Here is a 16,018-nt window from a genome sequence, read left to right as displayed (position 1 = left end):
TATTATAATTTATTATAATTGGGTGCGTTTTGGAAAAGAATTAGTAAAGCAGGCGTCTAAAAACGTTATCCAGCATTTGATTCACTGAAAGTTTTACATTATCCAAGATTCAGTTCCAATATAAGATAAATATTGCAATATCTGATAATAAATAATAATAGTATAAATTTTGAAGTGATGTTTAATATTTACGATTTTCCCAAGGTTTCTAGCTCAGGGGTGTCAATTGATGAAGAAGTGGAGGGGGCAATATAGATTGTTCCAAAGCTAGAATGGAGCAGTTTTTTTTCGAATATTTTTCAGCTAAAATACTGAAAATATTATTTCCCAAAATCTATGAGACGGGGGAGAAGCAAATGGAGGGCTCTAGCTAGGGACTGAAATCTCAAGATATGGGGGAGTTAATGAGGAGTTATGATGGTAACAAAATTTGTTGCGACTGTTTGATATTTTTTTTTAAATACACCTCTCTCTGAATAAAGTTTAGTTAATGAACTGTTTTAATACTAAAAACTTAAAAATACACAAACTGGGATTGGTCAAATCGACTTGTGAAAGGCTAATCAATGCAGGAAAATTGCTAAATTTTATTATGGACCTAAAAAAAGGACAGACCGATGTGATATGGGAGTGGTTATTGGTACGTAATTAAGTATCAGAAGGGGTGGGGCAAAAGCAAAATACCGTTTTTAAAACAGTTGAACGCAAATAAAATTGGGAGACTAATGAGGTGATCAGCTGACTGAAAATTCCATATGTTACCACGAACTATTTGATATTTCCAACTCTTTTATTTGAAACTTCTTATAATTGTTTTGGCGGAGTTTTTAATTTTCCCAGATATTACATGTTTCTAGTTGGTATAAGCACGATTGTTTACTTAACCGTCTCTTGTATTAAATTAATTAAAAAAACTTTTTCCGCAAAATCAGTTTTTCAAAGAAAAGTAAAGAAATCCGTTAAACCAAGAATGAGCAGAAATAAAATCAAATAATCTACCAAGCGTGAAACTACCATAAATCAACATTGGTAAATAAATGAAACCCAAAACGAACAGAAATTACAATAAATAACCGAGTCAAACTCAAAACGAGCAGAAATTAATACATGTGGGCTCTATGCCTTCCCAAGGCCAGAACATAATTTGCACTTTACTGTAAAAATAACTAACCGAGTCAAACTCAAAACGAGCAGAAATTAACATGATTAGGGCTCAAAATCTCTATGCCTTCCCAAGGCCAGAACATAATTTGCACTTTATTGCACTTTTTTGTTGAATTTCCAATCGAATGAGCCTTTTTTGAAATTTCTACGACAAGGATTTCTATAAAAATCTTTTATGCCCCCAGGGCATAACTTACAACTCTTGCCCTGAGGGTTGTAGGGGAGTGCCCTCCTCTAAAACATAATTTCTATCTGGAAATGAACTACGCTGAACAAAATGGCTATCTCAGAGTCTTGATTGGATGTGTTTGGGGAAATAGTGGGCGTGAAAGGTTGTAACTTGCCTTCCAAACACTTTCGACTATTAAAAAGGGCACTAGTCATTCAAATTTCCAATCGAATGAGCCCTTTTCGAATTTTCTACGACAACTCCTTCGATGCCAAGTGCCCTGGCATGAAAAAAAATAATAATAATACATTGTGCCAACATCGTTCTTTGCGTATAAATTAACTAAAAAAAAACAAGTTTTTTAAACTGAAAGTAAGGAGCGACATTAAAACTTAAATACGAACAGAAATCATTCCGTATATATAAGGGACTCGCCCCTCCTCAACTCCTCGCTCTTTACGCTAAAATTTGACTCTGTCTCACAACTTTATTTTTTAAAACAATAGAAAACTTTAGCGCAAACAGCGAGGCGTTAAGGAGGGGACAGCCCCTTCCATATACGGAATAATTTCTGTTCGTTTTAAGTTTTAATGTCGCTCCTTACTTTCAGTTAAATAAACCTGTTTTTTTTAGTTAATTTCTGAACGTTTTTGAATTAATGTAGCTTTGATTTTGGCTCACCGTACATGAATAAATAAAGCGAAATTTGCATATTAATTTTCCTGTTTTTGGCTAATTGGCTCTCTCGAAATTTTGTTCAGACGTAACTTACGAATTAACTTATGTAACGAATTTCAATATTCGTATTTTTTTGTTACGTATATTAGGGAGTTTACTCCCTAGTCAATACCTCGCTCTTTACGCTAAAGTTGAAATTTTCTACGAATCACAAACCCTCAAATCACTAAGGCCGGTTAATTAGAATAGATAATTCTTTTGAAAGTAATTAAAAAAACTTTAGTGAAAAGGGTGAGGTATTGACTAGGGGACGAACTCCCTCATATACGCAATAATTTCTGCTTTAAATTTTAATGTTGCTCTTTACTTTCAGTTGAAAAAACTAGTTTTTTTTAATTTCAATTTCTGATTGTGTTTCAAATAATTCTGGGAAATCCGGTGCCCCCTTCATAGAAATGTACCTTCCCCCTAAGGAAAAATCCTTCATGGAAGGATCCTCCCCCGTAACCCCCTCCTCCGACACCCCCCTTCACCATCATAAAAAATCCCTCCTGAAACGTCTTTACACTTCCCGTTAACCAATACTATATGTAAACAATGGGCAAAGTTCATAACTTCCAGCCCTTCCCTCGGGAACTGTGGGGGATTCAGTCATCTTTAAAGACATATTTATTAAATTTTCGACTATGCTGAACAAAATGGCTACCTCAAAATTTTGATTGGGTGACTTCGGGGAAAAAATGAGCGTGGGAGGGGGCCAAGTTGCCCTCCAATTTTTTTGGTCACTTAAAAAGGGCACTAAAACTTTTAATTTCCGTTCAAATGAGCCCTTTTACGATATTCTAGGACTACTGGATCAATACGATCACCCCTGGAAAAAAAAAACACGCATCCCTGATCTTTCTTCTGACAAAAAATACAAAATTCCACATTTTTGCAGATAGGAGCTTGAAACTTCCATAGCAGGGTTTTCTGATACGCTGAATCCGATGGTGTGATTTTCATTGAAGTTCTGTGACTTTCTGGGGTGTTTCCCCTTTTTTCGAAGATAAGGCAAATTTCCTCAGGAACGTAACTTTTGATGGGTAGAACTAAACTTAATGAAACTTATATATTTGAAATCAGCATAAAAATATGACTCTATTGATGTATCTATGGGTATCAAAATTCCAGTTTTTAGAGTTCCGGTACTATTGAGCCGGGTCGCTCCTTACTTACAGTTCGTTATCACGAACTGTTTGATGAGGGAGTTCGTCCCCTCGTCAAAACCTCGCTCTTTACGCTTAAGTTTTTGTAGTACTTTCAAAAGAGCTGTTTATTCTGATTAAACGGCCTTTGTAATTCAGGAGTCATTTTAAAAAAAATGGAAAACAATTAGAACTTTAGGGTAAAGAGCGAGGTATTGGCGAGAGGGTGAACCCCCTCATGTACGTAATAAATTCTATTCGTTTTAATATTTAATATTGCTCCTGACTCTCAGTTGAAAAAACTTTTTTTTATTTAATTTCTGATCGTTTTTTTAAATAATGCTTGGAAATCTTCATGGTAGATCATGTTTCCCCATGAAAAATTCTTCTATGGAAAGGTACTTCCACGTAACCCCTCCTTCCTACCTCCCACCGGAAGAAAATTCCACCTGAAGAAGTCTGCATACTTCCCTATGTAAACAATGGGCCAAGTTCATAACTTGCAGCTCTTCCCCCGAAGACTGTGGGGGATTAAGTTATCCTAAAAGACTTAATTATTAGATTTTTCGGCCATGCTGAATAAATTGGCTATCTCAAAATTTTGATTGGTGACTTTGGGAAAAATGAGCGTGGGAGGGGGTCTATTTGCCTTCCAATTTTTTGGTCACTTAAAAAAAAATCACTAGAACTTGTAATTTTTGTTCGAATGAGCCCTCTCGCAATATTCTAGGACCACTGGGCCGATACGATCACCTCTGGAAAAAAATGAATAAATCAATAAAAAACACGAATCTTTAGTCTGGCAAAAAATACAAAATTCGACATTTTTGCAGATAGGAGCTTGAAACCTCTACAGTAGAGTTCTATGATACGCTAAATCTGATGATGTGATTTTCATTAAGATTCTATGACTTTTAGGAGTTGTTTCACCCCCCCCCGCACTCTTTTTCGAAAATAAGGTGAATTTTCTCAGGCTCTTATTGTGTCAAAATTCCGTTTTTTAGAGTTTCTGTTACTATTGAGCCGGGTCGCTCCTTACTTACACTTCGTTACCGTGAACTGTTTGATTAACAACTTTTTCTTTTTCGACTGGTTTATTGTTTTTATTCAAAGATTTATGCAGTTTTCGTTATCTTAAATTATGATATAATACTAACTCTTTAAATGTGTTTAAAATGTTAATATATTATTTCATAATGTGCATTTTAATGTGCACATGCAATTATTTTAATGTACGTTTTAATATTTGTTCTAGTCATATCGGCTGATCATTTCGTATTAGAATCATTTTTTTTTTGGGGGGGGGGTTGAAATGTTACTTTAAAAGAATTCGTGAAGGATAGAAATATTGCTCAAAAGCTTTCAGGAAAACGTAAAAACAACCAAAGGCTGGATCACCAAAACTAAATGCCTGGAAACAGAAGGATATAACTTACCTTTATGCATTCCTGTCACCTTATCCCTAAGGATGGTAAGCTCAAAGATTTTTCCAAACTCTTCAAACATCGGTCGGATATCAGCCTCATCTAAATGTCTTGGAATTTGACCAACAAAAAGTTTTATTGCCTCAGGATCCTTCCTTAACGGAGGCGTTGGAGCTAGAGGAATTGAAGGTTGAGAGCCGTAGGGGATGACACCTCCTTGCGGAGATGGAAAAGGGAAGCAAACTTGTTGTAACTGGACGTGTTGCTGCAGATCATAGCTACTCATTAAACTTTGTTGGTTATAGTGACTAGCTTGAATTAGCATTTTTGAATAATGGTCAAAAACAGAGAATACAACCTGGAATAAGTTGAAAAATGTTACTAGGGATTAATATAACAATTTATAATAGCTTACACTTACATATGTATTAGTTCATGTGAACCCATGTAGTAAAAAGCCAAATAACCTGTCGGACAACATAAATAAAAGGGGGGAATGCAGAGCTTAGTTTGCTAAATAGCAGGGCGCAACTTCCCCTTCCAGACACCATCTTGCCCCCCCCCCCATGACCAAAGTTTACCCACTTGACCCCATTTTCCCCCAGATGATATTTATTTTTGATAAAAAAAAAAAACTTGTCAAAACTAAGATAAGACTGCATAATTCAAGCATCCAGACAATCAGGTCAGTTTTCTTTAGTACATATGTGCCTTTATGGCATTATATGGCCCATTTTTTATATTTCACTGTTATTTCCACTTGCTTTGGAAAAATTGGCTCTAACTTTGCCTCCTCTTGTTCAAACTTTTGAAACTTTTTACAAAAGTTTCAACAAGTTTGCCCATCGTGAGACCGAACAGGATGTACCCTATTGATGTGATAGCAACCAACTGATTGTAAAGTTACTGTATAGACATATTGCTTCAACTACCTGTTGTATAGCCTCAAATGACTTGCTAGGTGTTATGGAAACTTACCAACTATATAACAAAAATTTAAACGTGAGCTTTGACTTGTTTTTTGAAAAGAGATTTGCTGTCCTTGAACAGGCTAGTCAGATAAAGAAGTTTATATTGTTATTTAAGAAATCTAACCTGAAGAAATCTGGAGAAGGTAAATAGGAAAGGCGTGTGAAAGCACAACCATACTTTGCTGAAGTACTTGTTGATAACATCACAGGTTTATCTTTGCGGATTGTTGGTGTATTTTTTTAGAGGGGTTCGAATTTCATTCCGTTTCTTTAAGAATGACCCCTGAATCACAAAGGCCGTTTAAATGTCCCTGGAAAGATCCTGAAAACTTCTTCCATTGAAAGATCCTCCCATGTAACCCCCTGATCTACCCCCCCCCCCACCAGAAAAATCCCCCCTGAAAATATTTGTATACTTCCCAGTAACCAATACTATACGTAAACAATGGACAAAGTTCGTAACTTGCAGTCCTTCTCCCGGGGACTGTGGGTGATAAGTCATCATCAGAGACATAGTTATTAGATTGTTCGACTGTGCTGAACAGAACGGCTATCTCAAAATTTTGATCGACTGACTTTGGGGAAAAAATGAGCGTGGGAGGGGGCCTAGTTACCCTCTAATTTTTTTGGTCACTTAAAAAGGGCACTAGAATTTTTATTTCCGTTCGAATGAGGCATCTCGCAATATTCTAGTACCAGTGGTTTGAAACACGCATCCGTGATCTTTCTTCTGGCAAAAAATACATTCTCTGATACGGTGAATCTGACGGTGCGATTTTCATTAAGTTTCTATCAGTTTTGGGGTGTGTTTCCCCCTTTTTTATACAACAAGGCGAATTTTTTCAGCAAAAAAATCCGATTCTTTTGATATGCCTATTGGTACCAAAATTTCGTTTTTATAGTTTCAGTTGCTATTGAGCCGGGTCGGTCCTTACTTACAATTCATTACCACGAACTGTTTGATTTGTCAATGTTTCTTCCAAGTAATATTATATTACACCAAAGAATATTGGTAACTCATAGTAACTCATGCTCTTTGATATTGCACTATGAAAGCTCTGGGTTGTGTAGTCGCAAGTGGGACGCAAAGCTTTCTAGGCTCAGGGTGAAAATTCAACACGTCAATATGAAAGAATTTAGCCTATTTAAAAACCGTAGTAGAACTGTTTATTTTATAAAGCAGATAATCAAGAGTATCGTGTTTTTTTATACCTTTTTAGAAATTGTAGGAATGAAAAATGGGGTGGGAAAAATGTGGGTTAACGTTTGCAGCTTGGCTGGCAAAACCATTTAAAATATTAAAACCAACAACAGGCTGGGAGATCAATTCTTGCGCTTGGGCAAATTCTGCTAAGCTTAGAGAGTGAACGCACGTTGGTGACAAAATATAAACTCGTGCTAAATTAAAATTTTGAATAGCTACTGGAAGCCTAGTGAATATAAAGCCAAAGCCATGCAAATTAATCCGATAGTTAATCTTAAAAATAGAGTCGGTCCGTCCTATTTTCTTTTAGGTCCTTGGGCACAAGGAAAATGATGTGCTGCTTAGATTTTCATCATTCTAATATCTATCCTAGTGGAGCATCTTTGATTGTTGAGCCCTTAGGAAAACACCCATTTGGACCCAGCTGTGGCCCTAAATGACCAAAATGACCGTAACAATAGAAGAAACTCATGGCTTCTAGATCCATCTTAAACGTAATTTCTCAATCTTATGTCTATGTTTTACCTAAAAGAATAGCAATGATCAACAATTAGAGCAAAGTTATTTTTTCCTCTTTCATCCGTAAAAGTATAAAGGCCCCCTCTGGAATTAAGGCTGTTACGCTATCTTTATTACAAATGCATTAGTTATTCAAATTCACCAAATCCAATTTATGTCTTGTCAACCTGTTCTCATAGGTTCCTAACATTAGACATATGCCAGAACTTTTCCTGAAAAATTCTAAAGCTTGAAACGTATTCCCACTTTTACTATTCAACAAGGGGTTGTGCAGTGCCAATAGTAGTTGTCCTAAACTTTGAAGCCTTCACCCTTCCTTCTATTATTAATATACCCTTCCTTATTAATATAACCTCCCTTTACCCTTCCTTATTAATTAAAGCTAGAAAGTACCCAGGTGTACAAGAGCAGACATAAGGTATGGAATTTAATTAAAACATGAATTTTTGAGCAAACACTGTGCTGTTGATTTCAAATAGGCTTCTGAAACAAAGAAAAATCCTTAGGCTCTTAATAGAAATGGAGATGAAGTAAAGTTAACAGGAATATGTAATGCTATTCTGAATAAACCGAAGGAGGCTTCTTGCCACTTTGTTCCTCCAAAAATAGCAGTTGTATTCTCTAAAACAATATATACTGCTACTTTCTCAGACTCCTCTAAATCAGCTTATCAGTCTATTGTTAGTGTTTTGGAGTAGCATTTTATTTTTGTGGTTAAGTTTTCAAACAGTTCGTGGTAAGGAGCTGTAAGTAAGGAGCAACTTGGCTCTATAGTTACCGAAGCTCTAAAAAACGGAAATTGATAACAGTAGGCACAAATGAATAAAATTGATTATGTTTAATGTTACTAATCAGAATCTACGAGCCTGAGAAGATTTGCCTGGTTTTCGAAAAATGGGGGAAACACCCCCAAAAAGTCGAGCATTCTTAATGAAAATGACACCTTCAGATTCAGCGTACTTGAAAACCTTACTGTTCAGTTTTCATGCTAGCATCTCCAAAATAATCGGAAGTTTGTATTTTTTTTTTGCCAAAAGAAAGATCAAGAATGAGTGTTCATACATTTTGTTTTTCGTTCTTTTTCCCCAGTAAATTGAACAGGAATATGTGACCATGGTCAAAATAAACTGAAAGAGACTTCTTGCCACTCTATTCCTCCGAAAACAGCACACGTATTCTCTAAAACAAGGTATACTGCTGATATCTCAGACTCCTCTAAAATCAGCTTATCCATGTATTTGTAGTATTCTGGTGTTGCATTTATTTTTGTGGTTCAAGTTTTCAAACAGTTCGTGGTAAGGAGCTGTAAGCAAGGAGCAACTCGGCTCAGTAGTAACCGAAACTCTACAAAACATAATTTTGATAAGAATAGGCATATGAAAAGAATTGGCTTATTATGCTGTTTCCAAATATATATAATGTATTAGGTTTAATGTTTCTAATCTAAAGCTATGAGCCTGAGAAAATTAGCCTGGTTTTTGAAAAAGAGGGAAAAAAAACAACCAAAAAGTCGAGCAATCTTAATGAAAATCACAAAATCAGATTGAGCATAATAGAAAACATTATTGTAAATGTTTAAAGCTCCTATCAGAAAAAAATGGATTTTTTTTTCATAAGAAAGATCACGAATGCGTGTTAATCTGTTCTGTTTTTGTTGTTTTTTCCCCAGGGTGATTATATGGAACTAATAGTCCTAGAATATTTGCAGAGGGCTCATTTCAACGGAAATAAAAATTCTAGTGCCCTTTATAAGTAAACCAAAATATTGGAGGACTACTAGCCACCCTTCAACGTCCTTTTTTCCCAAACACATCCGATCAAAATTATGAGAGAGCCACTTGATTCAACATAGTTGAAAGGCCAGAAACTGTGCCTTTGGGGATTCCATGACCCCACTCAGTCCCTGGGGAAAAGGACAGTAAGCTATGCAATTCCCCACTTGTTCAGATATAGTATTTCCTTATTGGGAAATGTACAGAAATTTTCATAGCGATCTTTTCTTGCGGGGAAGGAGGGATTTTCCACGGGAGAGTTTACTGTGGGCAGGAAATCTTCCAAGGGAAATTTTACACGAGGGGTGGATTTCCTGGTATGATTTGAAAAACAGTCAGAAATTGCACTAAAAACAAGTTTTTTCAACTGAAAGTAAGAAGTAGTCTTAAAACTTAAAACAGAAAGAAATTATTCCGCATAAGAGGGGGGCTATCCCAATCTCAACCCTCGCTTTTCGCGTTAAAGCTTGATTTTTGGCCAAAATTCTCTAAGAAAGACTGTTCAAACACAGTGACCGTTGAGTTCAAATGAAAAGTATTTTTAAATAGCTTTAAGACATTAGCGTAAAGGGCAAGAGATTAGAAAGGGGCAATTCCCCTCATATACTGTATAATTTTTGTTCGTTTTTAGCGTTAGCGTCGCTCCAGTTGAAAAAACTTGTTTCAGTTGCGGTTTCAGTTGAAAAAACTTGTTTTTTTAGTTTATCGTATATAACGTGATCTTAGTTTTATTTTCTTGTTTGTTCAGTCTTTGTAAAGGTTTGAATTTCATATCCAACTTTCGGACAAGACTGAATATGAATCGGCAAATATTAGGTTGAAGCAGCGCTTGATTGCCTGACTCATTAATAGTTTAAAGTAATTTAAATACTCTTTTGAGTAATAAAATTGTTATGTCTATACAAGGACTAAATAAAAAGAAACAAGTTTTTTCAACTGAAAGTATGGAGTGATATTAAAACTTAAAACGAACAGAAATTGTTCCGTATTTTTTTTAGTTTTTTCAGTTGAAAAAACTTGTTTTTTTAGTTTGTCGTATATAACGTGATCTTACTTTTATTTTCTTGTTTGTTCAGTCTTTGTAAAGGTTTGAATTTCATATCCAACTTTCGGACAAGACTGAATATGAATCGGCAAATATTAGGTTGAAGCAGCGCTTGATTGCCTGACTCATTAATAGTTTAAAGTAATTTAAATACTCTTTTGAGTAATAAAATTGTTATGTCTATACAAGGACTAAATAAAAAGAAACAAGTTTTTTTTAACTGAAAGTATGGAGTGATATTTAAACTTAAAACGAACAGAATTTATTCCGTATATAAAAGGGGCTGTCCCCTCCTCAACGCCTCGCTTTTTACGCTAAAGTTTTTCATTGTTTTAAAAATAAAGTTGTGAGACAGAGTCAAACTTTAACGTAAAGAACAACGCGTTGAATTTTGAAAAAGAGTCAAACTTTAGCGTAAAGAGCAACGCGTAGAATTTTGGGAAAGAGTCAAACTTTAGCGTAAAGATAGAGGCGTTGAGGAGGGGCAGTCCCTTTCATATACGGAATAATTTCTGTTTGTTTTAAGTTTTAATGTCGGTCCTTACTTTCAGTTAAAAAAAACTTGTGTTTTTAATTCAATTTCTGAACGTTTTTGAATTAATGCAGCTTTGATTTTGGGTCACCGTACATGAATAATTAAAACGAAATTTGCATATTAATTTTACTTTTTTTGGCAAAATGTCTTTTTCGAAATTTTGTTCTGACGTAACTTACGAATTAAATTACGTAACGAACTTCTATAGTCGTCTGTTTTTATTACGTATATTAGAAAGTTTGCCCCCTAGTCAATACCTCGCTCTTTACGCTAAAGTTCTAATTTTGTTCGAATCACAAAGGCCGGTTAGTTAGAATATATAGCACTTTTGAAAGTCCTAAAAAAAAATTTAGCGGAAAGACGGAGGTATTGACTAGGGGGCGAACCCCCTCATATACGTAATAGTTTATGTTCGTTTTAAGTTTTAATATCGCTCCTTACTTTCAGTTGAAAAAACTTGTTATTTTATTTAATTTCTTATCATTTTTAAATAAAGCTGCGAAATCCGGTGCCCCCTTCATAGAAATGTCCCTTTCCTCAAGGAAACATCCTCTATGGAAATATCCTCCCCCGCAACCAACTCCTCCAACCCCCTCCCCCCCACCCACCAGAAAAAATCCCTCCTGAAAATGTCTGTATGCTTCTCATTAACCAATGCTATACGTAAACAATGGGCAAAGTTCATAACTTGCTGCCCTTCCCCCGGGAACTGTGGGAGATTAAGTCATACTCAAAGACATATTTATTAGATTTTCGAATATGCTGAACAAGATGGCCATGTCAAAGTTTTGATTAGGTGACTTCGGGAAAAACGAGTGTAGCAGTGGGCCAAGTTGCCCTCTTTTTTTTGGTCACTTAAAAAGGACACTAGGACTTTTATTTTCCGTTCAGATGAGCCCTCTCACGGTATTCTAGGACTACTGGACCGATACGATCACTCCTAAGGAAAAAAAAACAATAAACGAACGAATAAACGCGCATCCGTGATCTTTCTTCTGGCAAAAATACAAAATTCCACATTTTTGCAGATAGGAGCTTGAAACTTCTATACCAGGGTTCTCTGATACACTGAATCTAATGGTGTAATTTTTATTAAAGTTCTATGACTTTTACGGGTTGTTCCACTCCCCCCCCCTCCTTTTCTTGAAAATAAGTCAAATTTTCTCAGACGCGTAACTTTGACGGGTAGGACTAAGTTGATGAAACTTATATATTTGAAATCAGCCTAAAAAGTTGGTTCTTTTGATGTATCAATTGGTATCAACATTTTTGTTTTATAGAGTTTTGGTTACTATTGTTCCGGATCGCTCCTTACTTACAGTGCGTTACCACGAACTGTTTGATAATTATATCTACTAAAATTATATCTTGTTCAAAAATTTGAGGTGCTTAATAAAAAAAAAAACCTTTCGCTTTGTGTTTTTCCCCCATTCCTCGTTAGACAGAGAGCGAAAAAGTATACAATCCTAATGTCTGCATATTCTAGTAAAAGTTTTATACATATGTCGATTATTTCCTGTAATAAAAATGATCGATAAGCCTTTTCATTTGGTCACGACTTTCAGCTTCAAGAGCATCTATGAAAGATAGTTAGCTGAATAAATAATCGATATATGGATTTGTAGTATTAAATATGAAAAAAGAATTCTAGATCTTCAAAAGGGGATTTTTATGTTCTTTGTTGTTCTGAATATTGTATGCTGGTATCCAGGCACAGGGAAATGCTTTTGTATCTACTTGTCGTGAGATATCAAATTTGACATGTGACGTGAGAGTTAAATGGAAAATATAACGGTCAGTCTCCAGTAAGCTTTCAGTATTTATCTACCAGGGAATAGGGGCCATAAAAAATTGGTTCTCATTATAGAGTAACTAAATTTGAGAACAGTAAGGGGAATGGTATTTGGTCCAAAGCATTTCAAAAGACGTTGCATTACCATTCTACGGTGAATAAGATTATCATATAAAGACGTTGAGCAAACTACCTTCGATTTTTGTTAATGCTTTTAGCATTAAATAATTTCTTAACTTCTTCCCTTTTTTTCTACTTTAATGACCAGGAATCATCATTTCAAAAAAAAAATACTATAATATTCAAAATCAAGCACAAAACAGGAATTATTTGGGAAGAGGGGACGTCAATGAGAAAGATTCTTTGGAAAAATATACTTCCCTGGAAACCTAGGCCTTTAGGGTAAGGGTTCTTATTCCTATTACAAAAGCTAAAAATTAACCATCTGGAAAGTATGTAGAAAGTACTTTTCATTAAATTGTAATTCTGGTTAGTATACACATTTTGTCTAGTTCAAATAAACTTAGTTTAAAAGCCACTGTTTTCTGCAGCATCTAAGTTTCTGCTGCGCTCAACTCTGTCATACATTCGCAATCACTATAGTGCCTCTTAAATTCAGGAGTGGACCTCCATATTGCCATATTCGTCACGATTGGCACTTCTACACACAAAATTGTGTTTGCGTGGGATAGCAGCGGACACCATAGGAAAAACTTGCCTGAGCTCATTTACCTTTTCAATAGAGTTTAGTTCTGTTATCTATACCATTACTAAACTCTTTCAAGAGAAATTTTCCTAGAGGGCTTGGACCTCAGCTTAAGTTTTATGCAGGTGGAGTGTTCTTAAGGAGTGTTCTTAAAAAGTGTTCTTAAGGAGTGTTCTAAAGGTTCTATAAGAGAATCTTCGTCTCCTAGTCACCCTGTACAGAAGAATAGGACTATGGGTCATTGAAAACAGAATTCATCATTTTTAGTGGCACAACTTTGACCAGTTAAACTTTGTCCTTAATGGTCAACAAGTTAAATGTCATTAACCAAAATGATGATGAAAATTGTCATAAAACATGTTGGTCAACTCTTTGATTATTGACTGAAGCAGTCTGTAGATATTGATAAGCTAGGTGTATGGGAATTTGGTACATATCATTTCTGTGAGATATATTGTCCGTCACCGAACGTCGGGAAATATGAAGTGCACAATTGAAATTTGATTATCTTTTGCTGGGACTTCTACTACGGTTTTTTAATTGCAGAGATTTTATCCATAATCGGGATTATCGATCCATCAACAAAAGTAGTCGATTTAGAACGGAGAACTTCAGTGCAATTTATTATCGAACTCATCTGAAAAGAGTGCCTGTATCGAAATTAAATGTGGAATTTGCTTTTCTTTTTTGTTCATTTTGCACTTCTCTTTAACATTTTCTTACCATACAATTAAGCGGGCAATAGTAAATATATATGCATATATGAATCATTTTTAAAATAAAAATATATTTAAAAGATGAGAAATCTTTTTTTCCCAAAAATACTCCTAAATGTTGTCAATCCTTTTAGAATTAAATAAAAAAAACAAGTTTTTTAAAATGAAAGTAAGGAGCGACATTAAAACTTAAAACGAACAGAAATTATTCCGTATATGAAAGGGGCTGTCCCCTCCTCAATGCCTCACTCTTTACGCAAAAGTTTTTTATTGTTTTAAAAAATAAAGTTGTGAGACAGAGTCAAACTTTAGCGTAAAGAGCGAGGCGTTGAGGAGGGGACAGTCCCTTTCATATATGGAATAATTTCTGTTCGTTTTAAGTTTTAATGTCGCTCCTTACTTTCAGTTAAAAAAACTTGTTTTTTTATTTAAATTTGAACGTTTTTGAATAAATGCAGGTTTTGATCTTGGCTCACCGTACCTGAATAATTAAAACAAAATTTTCATATTAATTAACTTTAATTATCTATTTATTAATTAACTATTTAGTTAAATGGCTTTCTCGAAACTTGTTTAATTTTATTTACGAACGTTTTTATTAGTAATAAATATACGTAACTTACGAATTAACTTACGTAACGAACTTCTATATTCATATATTTTTAATACGTTTATTAGGGGGTTCGCCCCCTAGTCAATACCTTGCTCTTTAAGCGAAAGTTCGAATTTTGTTCCAATTCTTTAAAAATGACCACTTAATCACAAAGGCTGTTAATTAGAATAAATAGCTCTTATAAAAGTACTACAAAATCTTTGGCTTAAAGAGCGAGGCATTGACTACGGGGTGAACCCAATCAAATATGTAATATTTTCTGTTCGTTTAAAGTTTCGATGTTGCTGCTATTGCAGTTGAAATACTTGTTTTTTTATATTAAATTTCTGATCTTTTTTTAAATAATGCTGGGAAGTCCGGCGTCCCCTTCATAGCAGTGTCCCTTCCCCCATGAAAACTTCCTTCATGGAAAGATCAAAGCCAAAACCTCAACTAATAACAGAGAAAACGCGATCTTTCAAACATTTCGTGGTAACAAGCTCTAAGTAAGGAGCGACTCGGCTCAATAGTAATCAAAACTCTAAGAAACTCTATTTTGATATCAGTAGACATATCAAAAGCACCAGCTTATTATGCTAATTTGAAATATATAAGATTCGTCAAGTTTAGTGTTACCCATCAAAAGTTACGAGCCTGACAAGATTTGCCTGATTTTTGGAATAGGGGGGAACACTACCTAAAATTCAAGAAACCTTTATGACGCCATCAGATTCAGCGTATCCAAGAACCCTACTGTAGAAGTTTCAAGCTCCTACATACAAAATGTGGAATTTTGCTATTTTTGATAGAAGACAGTTAACGGATGCGTGTTTATTTTTTTCCAGGGGGGGGGGATTGAATTGAAATAATGCTCCTAGAAGGTCAGGAGGGGGCACCTTCAAACGCAAATTAAAAGTTCTAGTGCCCTTTTTAAATGAAAAAAATATTGGAGGATAAATTGCCCCCTCCCACGCCCATTTATTTCCCAATGCTATCTGAACAAAATTTCGAAATAACCATCTTGTTTAATATAGTTGAAAGGTCAAATACTTATGTCTTTGGGGGTAAAATACCCCCCCATAGTTCGTGGGGAGAGGCCTATAAGTTATGAAATTTGCCCACTGTTTACGTAGGGATATAGTATTGTTTATTAGGAAATATACAGACATTTTTCAGGGGGGGGGTTGGGGTGGATTTCTATTGAGAAAAACTTCTTTGGGGTGGCTAATTTCCGGGGGTTAAAATTCCAGGGAGAATTTTACACTGGGGGAATTTGACAGAATTTCCACACGAAGTTCTTGTTAATTGTCTTACATTATCTTTGCCAATTCAACTGTGCATGTGGAGATATTCCGGAGGAATTATCCGGGGGCTATTTTCCACGTGTTTTGATTTCCGAAAAAAAACTCTACGGAAGGGGGCATTTCCGTAATGATCGAGAAACCGATTAGAGGTTAAAGTCTTTTTCAAATGAAAGCAAGGTAAAAAAAAAAAACTTTTCAGGCCGAAACGTCAGCAAGAAATTTTACGGGGAGGGGGGATGT

The 16,018-nt window shown here is 35.2% G+C and overlaps 1 protein-coding gene across 2 annotated transcripts in view; it reads right to left on the bottom strand.

Annotated features, from left to right (window-relative positions):
* Positions 1–16,018, bottom strand: part of LOC148948297 (CUGBP Elav-like family member 3-A) — a 280,271-nt gene that overhangs the window by 241,641 nt on the left and 22,612 nt on the right. For both annotated transcript variants that reach the window (XM_089094277.1, XM_089094278.1), the window contains exon 2: positions 4,635–4,980. In XM_089094277.1, the coding sequence (XP_088950403.1) occupies positions 4,635–4,947 (313 nt within the window). In that variant the 5' untranslated portion in view covers positions 4,948–4,980. The remainder of the gene's footprint in view (positions 1–4,634; positions 4,981–16,018) is intronic.

This window comes from Artemia sp. Qi Xiang Cuo, chromosome 9 (assembly GCF_049724085.1).
Source record: "Artemia sp. Qi Xiang Cuo chromosome 9, ASM4972408v1, whole genome shotgun sequence".
NCBI lineage: Eukaryota > Metazoa > Arthropoda > Branchiopoda > Anostraca > Artemiidae > Artemia > Artemia sp. Qi Xiang Cuo.
The sequence above is the reverse complement of the archived record's forward strand: the minus strand, read 5'-3'. Positions and strand labels throughout refer to the sequence as shown.